The sequence below is a fragment of the Salmo salar genome, chromosome 24 (assembly GCF_965601325.2).
Source record: "Salmo salar chromosome 24, fSalSal1, whole genome shotgun sequence".
NCBI lineage: Eukaryota > Metazoa > Chordata > Actinopteri > Salmoniformes > Salmonidae > Salmo > Salmo salar.
Genome location: NC_138314.1, coordinates 48,230,001 through 48,247,057, shown reverse-complemented (window position 1 = coordinate 48,247,057; position 17,057 = coordinate 48,230,001). Strand labels below are relative to the sequence as shown.

The window sequence follows — 17,057 nt, the reverse complement described above, 5'->3', positions numbered from 1 at the left end:
GGTCTCAGCAACCAATCAGAGGTTTACTGCTAACAGAGTGGTCTCAGCCACCAATCAGAGGTTTACTGTTAACAGAGTGGTCTCAGCCAATCAGAGGTTTACTGTTAACAGAGTGGTCTCAGCCACCAATCAGAGGTTTACTGTTAACAGAGTGGTCTCAGCAACCAATCAGAGGTTTACTGTTAACAGAGTGGTCTCAGCAACCAATCAGAGGTTTACTGTTAACAGAGTGGTCTCAGCCAATCAGAGGTTTACTGTTAACAGAGTGGTCTCAGCCAATCAGAGGTTTACTGCTAACAGAGTGGTCTCAGCCAATCAGAGGTTTACTGCTAACAGAGTTGTCTCAACCAATCAGAGGTTTACTGCTAACAGAGTGGCTCAACCAATCAGAGGTTTACTGTTAACAGAGTGGTCTCAGCCAATCAGAGGTTTAGTGTTAACAGAGTGGTCTCAGCCCCCAGAGGTTTACTGTTAACAGAGTGGTCTCAGCCAATCAGAGGTTTACTGTTAACAGAGTGGTCTCAGCCAATCAGAGGTTTACTGTTAACAGAGTGGTCTCAGCCAATCAGAGGTTTACTGTTAACAGAGTGGTTTCAGACAATCAGAGGTTTACTGTTAACAGAGTGGTTTCAGCCAATCAGAGGTTTACTGCTAACAGAGTGGTCTCAGCCAATCAGAGGTTTACTGCTAACAGAGTGGTCTCAGCCAATCAGAGGTTTACTGCTAACAGAGTGGTCTCAACCAATCAGAGATTTACTGCTAACAGAGTGGGCTCAGCCAATCAGAGGTTTACTGTTAACAGAGTGGTCTCAGCCAATCAGAGGTTTACTACTACATTTACATTTAAGTCATTTAGCAGACGCTCTTATCCAGAGCGACTTATAAATTGGTCCATTCACCTTATGATATCCAGTGGAACAACCACTTTACAATAGTGCATCTACATCTTTTAAGGGGGGGTTAGAAGGATTACTTTATCCTATCCCAGGTATTCCTTAAAGAGGTGGGGTTTCAGCCACCAATCAGTCCTATCCCAGGTATTCCTTAAAGAGGTGGGGTTTCAGCCACCAATCAGTCCTATCCCAGGTATTCCTTAAAGAGGTGGGGTTTCAGCCACCAATCAGTCCTATCCCAGGTATTCCTTAAAGAGGTGGGGTTTCAGCCACCAATCAGTCCTATCCCAGGTATTCCTTAAAGAGGTGGGGTTTCAGCCACCAATCAGTCCTATCCCAGGTATTCCTTAAAGAGGTGGGGTTTCAGCCACCAATCAGTCCTATCCCAGGTATTCCTTAAAGAGGTGGGGTTTCAGCCACCAATCAGTCCTATCCCAGGTATTCCTTAAAGAGGTGGGGTTTCAGCCACCAATCAGTCCTATCCCAGGTATTCCTTAAAGAGGTGGGGTTTCAGCCACCAATCAGTCCTATCCCAGGTATTCCTTAAAGAGGTGGGGTTTCAGCCATTAGGGGGCAGTATGGGTGTTTGTGATTCTGACTGTGATTGTATTGGTAGTAGTTGTATTGGATATATGTGTTTTTTTTTTTGTTATTACATTTGTATTATTTTAAAAACAAAAAACAAAGCCTGTAACACCTTCCCCTTTAAGACAATAAATATATCCTATATTTTTGTTGGACAAGTTTTGCTCACAACCAACAGAACTTCCATTTCACAACATGGATCAATTTAAATTGTCGCATTTTCTCCAATATCAACATGGTGTTTACTGGCTGGTAATACTTAAAGACCAAGTTGTCTTCAAAGATGTGGACGATTAACACCTTTTTACTTTATCTCTACCTATTAGATATAAATCCTTTTATCTGATCTTCCCTGTTTTTCTCTTTGCTCTACCATTTTTGGTTTGCTTCCTGTCTTTTATATAAGTTGTGTGAGGGTTTTGTGTTTTTATTTCGTGAGCCTTTTCTTGGGTAAATGTAGTGGACGTTCCTGGTGGGTATTTTTTAGGTCCTTTTCTTTCAGTGTACACCCACCCCTATGAGTGTCTTTTCAGAACCCCTCCTAAAATCCCACTTGTTGTTAGTGAGTCTTTGTTAGTTACCCTTCTGTTTGATCGACATTTTGTTTTCATGCTGGGGAACATAAGTTGTTTTAGTTATTACGGTTGTTAGTTATTATGGTTGTTTAGTTATTACGGTTGTTTTAGTTATTACGGTTGTTTTAGTTATTACGGTTGTTTTAGTCATTACGGTTGTTTTAGTTATTACGGTTGTTTTAGTCATTACGGTTGTTTTAGTCATTACGGTTGTTTTAGTCATTACGGTTGTTTTAGTTATTACGGTTGTTTTAGTTATTACGGTTGTTTTAGTTATTACGGTTGTTTTAGTTATTACGGTTGTTTTAGTTATTACGGTTGTTAGTTATTATGGTTGTTTAGTTATTACGGTTGTTTTAGTTATTACGGTTGTTTTAGTTATTACGGTTGTTTTAGTTATTACGGTTGTTTTAGTCATTACGGTTGTTTTAGTCATTACGGTTGTTTTAGTCATTACGGTTGTTTTAGTCATTACAGTTGTTTTAGTTATTACGGTTGTTTTAGTTATTACGGTTGTTTTAGTTATTACGGTTGTTTTAGTTATTACGGTTGTTTTAGTTATTACGGTTGTTTTAGTTATTACGGTTGTTTTAGTTATTACAGTTGTTTTAGTTATTACAGTTGTTTTAGTTATTACAGTTTTAGTTATTACAGTTTTAGTTATTACAGTTTTAGTTATTACAGTTTTAGTTATTACAGTTGTTTAGTTATTACAGTTGTTTAGTTATTACAGTTGTTTAGTTATTACAGTTTTAGTTATTACAGTTTTAGTTATTACAGTTGTTTAGTTATTACGGTTGGTTTAGTTATTACGGTTGTTTTAGTTATTACGGTGGTATTGGATCCATTTGTGTTGTGTACTTATTACAGCACCATTCTGAAAAGGAGAAGTAGAAGCTGAATGCAGTGTTTTCTATCTGTTGTTAATATTAATCATTATTTACATCTTCTCTGATTATACTCCCAAGTAGAGGAGAGGTAGCCTAGTGGTTAGAGTGTAGAGGTGGCAGGTAGCCTAGTGGTTAGAGTGGAGGGGAGGCAGGTAGCCTAGTGGTTAGAGTGGAGGGGAGGCAGGTAGCCTAGTGGTTAGAGTGGAGGGGAGGCAGGTAGCCTAGTGGTTAGAGTGGAGGGGAGGCAGGTAGCCTAGTGGTTAGAGTGTAGAGGTGGCAGGTAGCCTAGTGGTTAGAGTGGAGGGGAGGCAGGTAGCCTAGTGGTTAGAGTGGAGGGGAGGCAGGTAGCCTAGCGGTTAGAGTGGAGGGGAGGCAGGTAGCCTAGTGGTTAGAGTGGAGGGGAGGCAGGTAGCCTAGTGGTTAGAGTGTAGAGGTGGCAGGTAGCCTAGTGGTTAGAGTGTAGAGGAGGCAGGTAGCCTAGTGGTTAGAGTGTAGGGGCGGCAGGTAGCCTAGTGGTTAGAGTGTAGAGGTGGCAGGTAGCCTAGTGGTTAGAGTGGAGGGGAGGCAGGTAGCCTAGTGGTTAGAGTGTAGAGGTGGCAGGTAGCCTAGTGGTTAGAGTGGAGGGGAGGCAGGTAGCCTAGTGGTTAGAGTGTAGAGGAGGCAGGTAGCCTAGTGGTTAGAGTGGAGGGGAGGCAGGTAGCCTAGCGGTTAGAGTGTAGAGGCGGCAGGTAGCCTAGCGGTTAGAGTGTAGAGGCGGCAGGTAGCCTAGCGGTTAGAGTGTAGAGGCGGCAGGTAGCCTAGCGGTTAGAGTGTAGAGGCGGCAGGTAGCCTAGCGGTTAGAGTGTAGAGGCGGCAGGTAGCCTAGCGGTTAGAGTGTAGAGGCGGCAGGTAGCCTAGCGGTTAGAGTGTAGAGGCGGCAGGTAGCCTAGCGGTTAGAGTGTAGAGGCGGCAGGTAGCCTAGCGGTTAGAGTGTAGATGCGGCAGCGTAGCCTAGCGGTTAGAGTGTAGAGGCGGCAGGGTAGCCTAGCGGTTAGAGTGTAGAGGCGGCAGGGTAGCCTAGCGGTTAGAGTGTAGAGGCGGCAGGGTAGCCTAGCGGTTAGAGTGTAGAGGCGGCAGGGTAGCCTAGCGGTTAGAGTGTAGAGGCGGCAGGGTAGCCTAGCGGTTAGAGTGTAGAGGCGGCAGGGTAGCCTAGCGGTTAGAGTGTAGAGGCGGCAGGGTAGCCTAGCGGTTAGAGTGTAGAGGCGGCAGGGTAGCCTAGCGGTTAGAGTGTAGAGGCGGCAGGGTAGCCTAGCGGTTAGAGTGTAGAGGCGGCAGGGTAGCCTAGCGGTTAGAGTGTAGAGGCGGCAGGGTAGCCTAGCGGTTAGAGTGTAGAGGCGGCAGGGTAGCCTAGCGGTTAGAGTGTAGAGGCGGCAGGGTAGCCTAGCGGTTAGAGTGTAGAGGACGGCAGGGTAGCCTAGCGGTTAGAGTGTAGAGGCGGCAGGGTAGCCTAGCGGTTAGAGTGTAGAGGCGGCAGGGTAGCCTAGCGGTTAGAGTGTAGAGGCGGCAGGTAGCCTAGCGGTTAGAGTGTAGAGGAGGCAGCGTTGCTTAGCGGTTAGAGTGTAGAGGCGGCAGGTAGCCTAGCGGTTAGAGTGTAGAGGCGGCAGGTAGCCTAGCGGTTAGAGTGTAGAGGCGGCAGCGTAGCCTAGCGGTTAGAGTGTAGAGGAGGCAGCGTTGCTTAGCGGTTAGAGTGTAGAGGCGGCAGCGTAGCCTAGCGGTTAGAGTGTAGAGGAGGCAGCGTTGCTTAGCGGTTAGAGTGTAGAGGCGGCAGCGTAGCCTAGCATCAGGCAGCCTTGTTACCACAGACGGCATCAGTAACACAGCTTAGTGAGTTACCACAGAGAGAGTATTATTCATACTGGTAACCGACAACCAGGGATTTTACATCTGAAATGTCATGGTGTTTTTACCTGTTAGTGCAGTGATGTAGTCACTAAACCTTGTATTAGTTCCTAGCTAGAGTCTTTTCCTCGACTACGACAGCTCTGTTTTGGTACAGACCTAGTTACCATCTGTGCTAGTAAGCATATATATATATATATATATATATATATATATTCAGTTGTTATGTTATCTCTCTGGCAGGTCCGTGTCTGAAGATAGACGTAAACTAATGTCTGAAACTATCACTTTTCTGTCGTTTGTTGTTTCATTGCACAACTTGCATGTCTGTTGTTTTGGCAGCCTAGTGGTTAGAGTGTAGAGGCGGCAGGTAGCCTAGCGGTTAGAGTGTAGAGGCGGCAGGTAGCCTAGCGGTTAGAGTGTAGAGGCGGCAGGTAGCCTAGCGGTTAGAGTGTAGAGGCGGCAGGTAGCCTAGCGGTTAGAGTGTAGAGGCGGCAGGTAACCTAGTGGTTAGAGCGTTGGGCCAGTAACCAGCAGGTAGCCTAGTGGTTAGAGTGGAGGGGAGGCAGGTAGCCTAGTGGTTAGAGCGTTGGGCCAGTAACCAGCAGGTAGCCTAGTGGTTAGAGCGTTGGGCCAGTAACCAGCAGGTAGCCTAGCGGTTAGAGCGTTGGGCCAGTAACCAGCAGGTAGCCTAGTGGTTAGAGCGTTGGGCCAGTAACCAGCAGGTAGCCTAGTGGTTAGAGCGTTGGGCCAGTAACCAGCAGGTAGCCTAGTGGTTAGAGCGTTGGGCCAGTAACCAGCAGGTAGCCTAGTGGTTAGAGCGTTGGGCCAGTAACCAGCAGGTAGCCTAGTGGTTAGAGCGTTGGGCCAGTAACCAGCAGTGGGCCAGTAACCAGCAGGTAGCCTAGTGGTTAGAGCGTTGGGCCAGTAACCAGCAGGTAGCCTAGTGGTTAGAGCGTTGGGCCAGTAACCAGCAGGTAGCCTAGTGGTTAGAGTGGAGGGGAGGCAGGTAGCCTAGTGGTTAGAGCGTTGGGCCAGTAACCAGCAGGTAGCCTAGTGGTTAGAGCGTTGGACCAGTAACCAGCAGGTAGCCTAGTGGTTAGAGCGTTGGGCCAGTAACCAGCAGGTAGCCTAGCGGTTAGAGCGTTGGGCCAGTAACCAGCAGGTAGCCTAGTGGTTAGAGCGTTGGGCCAGTAACCAGCAGGTAGCCTAGTGGTTAGAGCGTTGGGCCAGTAACCAGCAGGTAGCCTAGTGGTTAGAGCGTTGGGCCAGTAACCAGCAGGTAGCCTAGTGGTTAGAGCGTTGGGCCAGTAACCAGCAGGTAGCCTAGTGGTTAGAGCGTTGGGCCAGTAACCAGCAGGTAGCCTAGTGGTTAGAGCGTTGGGCCAGTAACCAGCAGGTAGCCTAGTGGTTAGAGCGTTGGGCCAGTAACCAGCAGGTAGCCTAGTGGTTAGAGCGTTGGGCCAGTAACCAGCAGGTAGCCTAGTGGTTAGAGCGTTGGGCCAGTAACCAGCAGGTAGCCTAGTGGTTAGAGCGTTGGGCCAGTAACCAGCAGGTAGCCTAGTGGTTAGAGCGTTGGACTAGTAACCAGCAGGTAGCCTAGTGGTTAGAGCGTTGGGCCAGTAACCAGCAGGTAGCCTAGTGGTTAGAGCGTTGGACTAGTAACCAGCAGGTAGCCTAGTGGTTAGAGCGTTGGGCCAGTAACCAGCAGGTAGCCTAGTGGTTAGAGCGTTGGGCCAGTAACCAGCAGGTAGCCTAGTGGTTAGAGCGTTGGGCCAGTAACCAGCAGGTAGCCTAGTGGTTAGAGCGTTGGGCCAGTAACCAGCAGGTAGCCTAGTGGTTAGAGCGTTGGGCCAGTAACCAGCAGGTAGCCTAGTGGTTAGAGCGTTGGGCCAGTAACCAGCAGGTAGCCTAGTGGTTAGAGCGTTGGACTAGTAACCAGCAGGTAGCCTAGTGGTTAGAGCGTTGGGCCAGTAACCAGCAGGTAGCCTAGTGGTTAGAGCGTTGGGCCAGTAACCAGCAGGTAGCCTAGTGGTTAGAGCGTTGGGCCAGTAACCAGCAGGTAGCCTAGTGGTTAGAGCGTTGGGCCAGTAACCAGCAGGTAGCCTAGTGGTTAGAGCTTTGGGCCAGTAACCAGCAGGTAGCCTAGTGGTTAGAGCGTTGGGCCAGTAACCAGCAGGTAGCCTAGTGGTTAGAGCGTTGGGCCAGTAACCAGCAGGTAGCCTAGTGGTTAGAGCGTTGGGCCAGTAACCAGCAGGTAGCCTAGTGGTTAGAGCGTTGGGCCAGTAACCAGCAGGTAGCCTAGTGGTTAGAGCGTTGGACTAGTAACCAGCAGGTAGCCTAGTGGTTAGAGCGTTGGGCCAGTAACCAGCAGGTAGCCTAGTGGTTAGAGCGTTGGGCCAGTAACCAGCAGGTAGCCTAATGGTTAGAGCGTTGGGCAGGTAGCCTAGTGGTTAGAGCGTTGGGCCAGTAACCAGCAGGTAGCCTAGTGGTTAGAGCGTTGGGCCAGTAACCAGCAGGTAGCCTAGTGGTTAGAGCGTTAGGCCAGTAACCAGCAGGTAGCCTAGTGGTTAGAGCGTTGGGCCAGTAACCAGCAGGTAGCCTAGTGGTTAGAGCGTTGGACTAGTAACCAGCAGGTAGCCTAGTGGTTAGAGCGTTAGGCCAGTAACCAGCAGGTAGCCTAGTGGTTAGAGCGTTGGGCCAGTAACCAGCAGGTCGGCTAGTGGTTAGAGCGTTGGACTAGTAACCAGCAGGTCGGCTAGTGGTTAGAGCGTTGGACTAGTAACCAGCAGGTAGCCTAGTGGTTAGAGCGTTGGGCCAGTAACCAGCAGGTAGCCTAGTGGTTAGAGTGTTGGGCCAGTAACCAGCAGGTAGCCTAGTGGTTAGAGCGTTGGGCCAGTAACCAGCAGGTAGCCTAGTGGTTAGAGCGTTGGGCCAGTAACCAGCAGGTAGCCTAGTGGTTAGAGCGTTAGGCCAGTAACCAGCAGGTAGCCTAGTGGTTAGAGCGTTGGGCCAGTAACCAGCAGGTAGCCTAGTGGTTAGAGCGTTGGGCCAGTAACCAGCAGGTAGCCTAGTGGTTAGAGCGTTGGGCCAGTAACCAGCAGGTAGCCTAGTGGTTAGAGCGTTGGGCCAGTAACCAGCAGGTAGCCTAGTGGTTAGAGCGTTGGACTAGTAACCAGCAGGTAGCCTAGTGGTTAGAGCGTTGGGCCAGTAACCAGCAGGTAGCCTAGTGGTTAGAGCGTTGGACTAGTAACCAGCAGGTAGCCTAGTGGTTAGAGCGTTGGGCCAGTAACCAGCAGGTAGCCTAGTGGTTAGAGCGTTGGGCCAGTAACCAGCAGGTAGCCTAGTGGTTAGAGCGTTGGGCCAGTAACCAGCAGGTAGCCTAGTGGTTAGAGCGTTGGGCCAGTAACCAGCAGGTAGCCTAGTGGTTAGAGCGTTGGGCCAGTAACCAGCAGGTAGCCTAGTGGTTAGAGCGTTGGGCCAGTAACCAGCAGGTAGCCTAGTGGTTAGAGCGTTGGACTAGTAACCAGCAGGTAGCCTAGTGGTTAGAGCGTTGGGCCAGTAACCAGCAGGTAGCCTAGTGGTTAGAGCTTTGGGCCAGTAACCAGCAGGTAGCCTAGTGGTTAGAGCGTTGGGCCAGTAACCAGCAGGTAGCCTAGTGGTTAGAGATTTGGGCCAGTAACCAGCAGGTAGCCTAGTGGTTAGAGCGTTGGGCCAGTAACCAGCAGGTAGCCTAGTGGTTAGAGCGTTGGGCCAGTAACCAGCAGGTAGCCTAGTGGTTAGAGCGTTGGACTAGTAACCAGCAGGTAGCCTAGTGGTTAGAGCGTTGGGCCAGTAACCAGCAGGTAGCCTAGTGGTTAGAGCGTTGGGCCAGTAACCAGCAGGTAGCCTAGTGGTTAGAGCGTTGGACTAGTAACCAGCAGGTAGCCTAGTGGTTAGAGCGTTGGGCCAGTAACCAGCAGGTAGCCTAGTGGTTAGAGCGTTGGGCCAGTAACCAGCAGGTAGCCTAATGGTTAGAGCGTTGGGCCAGTAACCAGCAGGTAGCCTAGTGGTTAGAGCGTTGGGCCAGTAACCAGCAGGTAGCCTAGTGGTTAGAGCGTTGGGCCAGTAACCAGCAGGTAGCCTAGTGGTTAGAGCGTTGGGACAGTAACCGAAAGGTTGCTAGATTGAATCCCCGTGCTGACAAGGTACAAAATCTGTCGTTCTGCCCCCTGAACAAGGCAGTTAACCCCACTGTTCCAAGGCTGTCATTGTAAATACGAATTTGTTCTTAACTGACTTGCCTAGTTAAATAAAGGTTACATTTTTTATTATTATGTGAGCTACACATAAAATTATACCTTAAGGAACATTGTTCCATGTTTGCGGCCAGGGAGCACGTACCTGGGGTCAATGAAAGCCTCTTGAAACCTTCCTTTTCAACTATGCTAATTGGTAGCATGTCCTTAGCAATGCAATGCATAATAGCATTTGTGATGTCTTTTGTCTTTTCGATGTTTGCTTGTAGGGCATAAACGCTGTCCGTGTTGACTGCTTCGGGGCAAACATCCCTAGATTGGCTGGTGCTTGAGGGGCGTTTATCAATACCGTGGAGCAAACTCAAACTTCCTGCATGTTCCAAAGAGTGATTTTGCTTCAGATGTTGAAAAAGGTTTGTCGTAATTACCAGACTTTGTAGCCACCTGTCTACGGCACAATTTGCACCGAACATTGCTCTGCTGTTTGTCGGACTTCAGAAAGCCGAACCACTTCCAAATTACTGAAACAGTTTAACCCTTTTTATCAGTTATTTATTTGTTGGAAGCTGCTCCTTCTCCATGGCGATCACTGCCACTGTTTTGGCCTCCATCACTCATTTAGTGGTTAACGGTGGCTACTCCATCACTCATTTAGTGGTTAATAGTGGCTACTCCATCACTCATTTAGTGGTTAATAGTGGCTACTCCATCACTCATTTAGTGGTTAATAGTGGCTACTCCATCACTCATTTAGTGGTTAATAGTGGCTACTCCATCCCTCATTTAGTGGTTAATAGTGGCTACTCCATCACTCATTTAGTGGTTAACCGTGGCTACTCCATCACTCATTTAGTGGTTAACCGTGGCTACTCCATCACTCATTTAGTGGTTAATAGTGGCTACTCCATCACTCATTTAGTGGTTAATAGTGGCTACTCCATCACTCATTTAGTGGTTAATAGTGGCTACTCCATCACTCATTTAGTGGTTAACAGTGGCTACTCCATCACTCATTTAGTGGTTAAAGTGGCTACTCCATCACTCATTTAGTGGTTAATAGTGGCTACTCCATCACTCATTTAGTGGTTAATAGTGGCTACTCCATCACTCATTTAGTGGTTAATAGGGCTACTCCATCACTATTTAGTGGTTAATAGAGGCTACTCCATCACTCATTTAGTGGTTAATAGTGGCTACTCCATCACTCATTTAGTGGTTAATAGGCTACTCCATCACTCATTTAGTGGTTAATAGAGGCTACTCCATCACTCATTTAGTGGTTAATAGTGGCTACTCCATCACTCATTTAGTGGTTAATAGAGGCTACTCCATCACTCATTTAGTGGTTAATAGAGGCTACTCCATCACTCATTTAGTGGTTAATAGTGGCTACTCCATCACTCATTTAGTGGTTAATGGAGGCTACTCCATCACTCATTTAGTGGTTAATAGTGGCTACTCCATCACTCATTTAGTGGTTAATAGGGCTACTCCATCACTCATTTAGTGGTTAATGGGCTACTCCATCACTCATTTAGTGGTTAATAGTGGCTACTCCATCACTCATTTAGTGGTTAATAGTGGCTACTCCATCACTCATTTAGTGGTTAACAGTGGCTACTCCATCACTCATTTAGTGGTTAACTACGTGGCTACTCCATCACTCATTTAGTGGTTAATAGTGGCTACTCCATCACTCATTTAGTGGTTAATAGTGGCTACTCCATCACTCATTTAGTGGTTAATAGTGGCTACTCCATCACTCATTTAGTGGTTAATAGTGGCTACTCCATCACTCATTTAGTGGTTAATGTGGCTACTCCATCACTCATTTAGTGGTTAATAGAGGCTACTCCATCACTCATTCAGTGGTTAATAGTGGCTACTCCATCCCTCATTTAGTGGTTAATAGTGGCTACTCCATCACTCATTTAGTGGTTAATAGTGGCTACTCCATCACCCATGTAGTGGTTAATAGTGGCTACTCCATCACTCATTTAGTGGTTAACAGTGGCTACTCCATCACTCATTTAGTGGTTAATAGTGGCTACTCCATCACTCTTTTAGTGGCTACTCCATCCCTCATTTAGTGGTTAATAGAGGCTACTCCATCACTCATTCAGTGGTTAATAGTGGCTACTCCATCCCTCATTTAGTGGTTAATAGTGGCTACTCCATCACTCATTTAGTGGTTAATAGTGGCTACTCCATCACTCATTTAGTGGTTAATAGAGGCTACTCCATCACTCATTTAGTGGTTAATAGTGGCTACTCCATCACTCATTTAGTGGTTAATAGTGGCTACTCCATCACTCATTTAGTGGTTAATAGTGGCTACTCCATCACTCATTTAGTGGTTAATAGTGGCTACTCCATCACTCATTTAGTGGTTAATAGTGGCTACTCCATCACTCATTTAGTGGTTAATAGTGGCTACTCCATCACTCATTTAGTGGTTAATAGTGGCTACTCCATCACTCATTTAGTGGTTAATAGTGGCTACTCCATCACTCATTTAGTGGTTAATAGTGGCTACTCCATCACTCATTTAGTGGTTAATAGAGGCTACTCCATCACTCATTTAGTGGTTAATAGTGGCTACTCCATCACTCATTTAGTGGTTAATAGTGGCTACTCCATCACTCATTTAGTGGTTAATGGAGGCTACTCCATCACTCATTTAGTGGTTAATAGTGGCTACTCCATCACTCATTTAGTGGTTAATAGTGGCTACTCCATCACTCATTTAGTGGTTAATAGTGGCTACTCCATCACTCATTTAGTGGTTAATCAGTGGCTACTCCATCACTCATTTAGTGGTTAATAGTGGCTACTCCATCACTCATTTAGTGGTTAATAGTGGCTACTCCATCACTCATTTAGTGGTTAATAGTGGCTACTCCATCACTCATTTAGTGGTTAACTAGTGGCTACTCCATCACTCATTTAGTGGTTAATGGGCTACTCCATCACTCTTTTGAGTGGCTACTCCATCACTCATTTAGTGGTTAATAGAGGCTACTCCATCACTCATTTAGTGGTTAATAGTGGCTACTCCATCACTCATTTAGTGGTTAATAGTGGCTACTCCATCACTCATTTAGTGGTTAATAGTGGCTACTCCATCACCCATTTAGTGGTTAATAGAGGCTACTCCATCACTCATTTAGTGGTTAATAGTGGCTACTCCATCACTCATTTAGTGGTTAATAGTGGCTACTCCATCACTCATTTAGTGGTTAATGGAGGCTACTCCATCACTCATTTAGTGGTTAATAGAGGCTACTCCATCACTCATTTAGTGGTTAATGGAGGCTACTCCATCACTCATTTAGTGGTTAATAGTGGCTACTCCATCACTCATTTAGTGGTTAATAGTGGCTACTCCATCACTCATTTAGTGGTTAATAGTGGCTACTCCATCACTCATTTAGTGGTTAATAGTGGCTACTCCATCACTCATTTAGTGGTTAATAGTGGCTACTCCATCACTCATTTAGTGGTTAATAGTGGCTACTCCATCACTCATTTAGTGGTTAACACGTGGCTACTCCATCACTCATTTAGTGGTTAACCAGTGGCTACTCCATCACTCATTTAGTGGTTAATAGTGGCTACTCCATCACTCATTTAGTGGTTAATAGTGGCTACTCCATCACTCATTTAGTGGTTAACAGTGGCTACTCCATCACTAATTTAGTGGTTAATAGAGGCTACTCCATCACTCATTTAGTGGTTAATGGGCTACTCCATCACTCATTTAGTGGTTAATAGTGGCTACTCCATCACTCATTTAGTGGTTAACAGTGGCTACTCCATCACTCATTTAGTGGTTAATAGTGGCTACTCCATCACTCATTTAGTGGTTAATAGAGGCTACTCCATCACTCATTTAGTGGTTAATAGTGGCTACTCCATCACTCATTTAGTGGTTAATAGAGGTCTACTCCATCACTCATTTAGTGGTTAATAGAGGCTACTCCATCACTCATTTAGTGGTTAATAGTGGCTACTCCATCACTCATTTAGTGGTTAATAGAGTCTACTCCATCACTCATTTAGTGGTTAATAGTGGCTACTCCATCACTCATTTAGTGGTTAATAGTGGCTACTCCATCACTCATTTAGCTTGGTTAATAGTGGCTACTCCATCACTCATTTAGTGGTTAATAGTGGCTACTCCATCACTCATTTAGTGGTTAATAGAGGCTACTCCATCACTCATTTAGTGGTTAATAGTGGCTACTCCATCACTCATTTAGTGGTTAATAGAGGCTACTCCATCACTCATTTAGTGGTTAATAGTGGCTACTCCATCACTCATTTAGTGGTTAATAGTGGCTACTCCATCACTCATTTAGTGGTTAATAGTGGCTACTCCATCACTCATTTAGTGGTTAATAGTGGCTACTCCATCACTCATTTAGTGGTTAATAGTGGCTACTCCATCACTCATTTAGTGGTTAATAGTGGCTACTCCATCACTCATTTAGTGGTTAATAGTGGCTACTCCATCACTCATTTAGTGGTTAATAGAGGCTACTCCATCACTCATTTAGTGGTTAATAGTGGCTACTCCATCACTCATTTAGTGGTTAATAGTGGCTACTCCATCACTCATTTAGTGGTTAATAGAGGCTACTCCATCACTCATTTAGTGGTTAATAGTGGCTACTCCATCACTCATTTAGTGGTTAATAGTGGCTACTCCATCACTCATTTAGTGGTTAATAGTGGCTACTCCATCACTCATTTAGTGGTTAATAGTGGCTACTCCATCACTCATTTAGTGGTTAATAGAGGCTACTCCATCACTCATTTAGTGGTTAATAGTGGCTACTCCATCACTCATTTAGTGGTTAATAGTGGCTACTCCATCACTCATTTAGTGGTTAATAGTGGCTACTCCATCACTCATTTAGTGGTTAATAGTGGCTACTCCATCACTCGAGGTGCTAAGTGGTTTTTAGTGGGCGTATACCTCTCCTCTCCATATTGTCACTTCTCCGCACGTTCCTGCTGCATCACAGAGGTGAAATCGATCTGCTGTACCTAATTATTCTATATATCGACATTATCGAAAATGAATCTAAACGTTTTTATATGTTTATTGAGGGAAGTAATTACCTCGATAATAATTATTGATTTATCGTCCAGCCCTAGTGGACATACGTCACATTCAATCACGATGCTTTAGGCTTTGAACTCTGTGTCACGTTTAACATCCCTCCCCCTTACAGGCGAGACGTGGAACCCTCTAAAGCTGCACTACCAGCTGAGGAACGTGAGGGAGCGCCTGGCCAAGAACCTGGTGGAAAAGGGCGTGCTGACCACGGAGAAACAGAACTTCCTGCTCTTCGACATGACCACTCACCCGCTCACCAACAACAACCTCAAACAACGCCTCATCAAGAGGGTTCAGGAGGCCGTGTTGGAGAAATGGGTCAACGACCCGCACCGCATGGACAAGCGGCTGCTCGCCCTCATCTTCCTGGCCCACTCGTCTGATGTCCTGGAGAATGCCTTTGCCCCTCTGTTGGACGACCAGTACGACCTGGCCATGAAGAGAGTACGGCAGCTCCTGGACCAGGACCCGGAGGGGGAGAGCACGAAGGCTAACGCCAATGAGTTGTTGTGGGCCGTGGTGGCCGCCTTTACCAAGTGACCTGACCTACCACCTTTCAGACACCAGGGGGTGCTGTTGGTTTGGCGTTGGGGTAGAGGGAGAGGACAGGACAGTTTGGGGGGGGGCTGGTCTGTCTGGCCCATCAAGGTAGTGACTTGACTGACTTGAGGTCACCTCCCTCTGTCTTTCTGAAGAGACTGGTCTGTTCTAGACCTGTCCCACAGCTTTCTGAACAGAATGGTCTGTTCCAGACCTGTCCCACAGCTTTCTGAACAGAATGGTCTGTTCCAGACCTGTCCCACAGCTTACTGAACAGAATGGTCTGTTCCAGACCTGTCCCACAGCTTACTGAACAGAATGGTCTGTTCCAGACCTGTCCCACAGCTTACTGAACAGAATGGTCTGTTCCAGACCTGTCCCACAGCTTACTGAACAGAATGGTCTGTTCCAGACCTGTCCCACAGCTTACTGAACAGAATGGTCTGTTCCAGACCTGTCCCACAGCTTACTGAACAGAATGGTCTGTTCCAGACCTGTCCCACAGCTTACTGAACAGAATGGTCTGTTCCAGACCTGTCCCACAGCTTACTGAACAGAATGGTCTGTTCCAGACCTGTCCCACAGCTTACTGAACAGAATGGTCTGTTCCAGACCTGTCCCACAGCTTACTGAACAGAATGGTCTGTTCCAGACCTGTCCCACAGCTTACTGAACAGAATGGACTGTTCCAGACCTGTCCCACAGCTTTCTGAACAGAATGGTCTGTTTGAAACCTGTCCCACAGCTTACTGAACAGAAAATCTCTCTCTCCCTCTGTCCTTCACCTTTTCCCTTCATCAAGCTCTTTCTCTCTGCACGATGTCATTTAATCACTCACTTTTACGAAAAGAAATTAAATAAAAACTCCCTCTAATGGAGTGACAAGCAATGTTTTGAATACTGGACTGAAATAATACAATCATCATCCTCTTCCTCCCTGGACAAATCTTTTAGAAATGTCTTTAAAGTATGTATGGTATTCTGTACAGGTATCTAGCTCTTACTCACTATAATCTACAGTGGGATCCATAAGTATTGGGACAGGGGACACATTTGTTGTTGATTTGACTCTGTACTGCAGCACTTTGAAATGTTAAAGTATACATTATGACTATGGAGGTTAAAGTGCAGACTGTCAGCTTTCATTAGAGTGTATTTTCATTCATATCGGGTAAACCGTTTAGAAAGTACAGCACTTTCTGTACCTAGTCCCCCCCCCCCAATGACTACTTTAATACACATATAAGTGAATTTCTCCCAGTACTTTTGGTCCCCTAAAATGGGTGGGAGGATTATGTAAAAAAAAAAAAATGCTTTAATTTCTAAACAGTTCACCTGATATGGATAGAATAAATACCCTCAAATTAATACTGACAGACAGCACTTTACCCTCATAGTCATTCTATCAGAGCCAAAACAACAAATGTGTCGCTGTCCCAATACTTTTGGAGCTCGGTGATGTACATGCAGATTCCATGTAGGTGAAACGTAGAACTAATAGTAGTATATGAATTGAATACTAGATAATTCTCTTCCCGACAAGTCTTGGATTTGATTTCCTCTCCAACATGACGACACGGTCTGAAGTTTCCTGTTTATGTGAATGGAAAAGCTTCTCTCACCAAAGGCTCCATCTGAAATCTACCCGGCGACGTAGACACTGAGTGGACAAAACATTAGGAACACCTTCCTAATATTCACTTGCACCCCCCCCCTCCTTTTGCCCTCAGAACAGCCTCAATTCATTCATCAGGGGGTATGGGACTCTACGAGGTGTCGAAAGCGTTCCCACAGGGATGCTGGCCCCATGTAGACTCTCAGAGCCCTATTCCCTATATAGTGGTACTACTATAGACCTGAGCCCTATTCCCTATATAGTGGTACTACTATAGACCAGAGCCCTATTCCCTATATAGTACACTACTATAGACCAGGGCCCTATTCCCTATATAGTACACTACTATAGACCAGAGCCCTATTCCCTATATAGTACACTACTATAGACCAGAGCCCTATTCCCTATATAGTGGTACTACTATAGACCTGAGCCCTATTCCCTATATAGTACACTACTATAGACCAGAGCCCTATTCCCTATATAGTACACTACTATAGACCAGAGCCCTATTCCCTATATAGTACACTACTATAGACCAGAGCTTATTCCCTATATAGTGGTACTACTATAGACCAGAGCCCTATTCCCTATATAGTGCACTACTATAGACCCAGAGCCCTATTCCCTATATAGTGGTACTACTATAGACCAGAGCCCTATTCCCTATGTAGTGCACTACTATAGACCAGAGCCCTATTCCCTATATAGTGCACTT

At 46.2% G+C, this 17,057-nt stretch overlaps 1 protein-coding gene across 1 annotated transcript in view; it reads left to right on the top strand.

Annotated features, from left to right (window-relative positions):
* Positions 1–17,057, top strand: part of LOC106585968 (Golgi phosphoprotein 3) — a 48,531-nt gene that overhangs the window by 30,976 nt on the left and 498 nt on the right. The window contains exon 4 of the mRNA XM_045706722.2: positions 14,300–17,057. This exon is cut by the window's right edge and continues 498 nt beyond it. Coding sequence (XP_045562678.2) covers positions 14,300–14,724 — 425 coding nt within the window. The 3' untranslated portion in view covers positions 14,725–17,057. The remainder of the gene's footprint in view (positions 1–14,299) is intronic.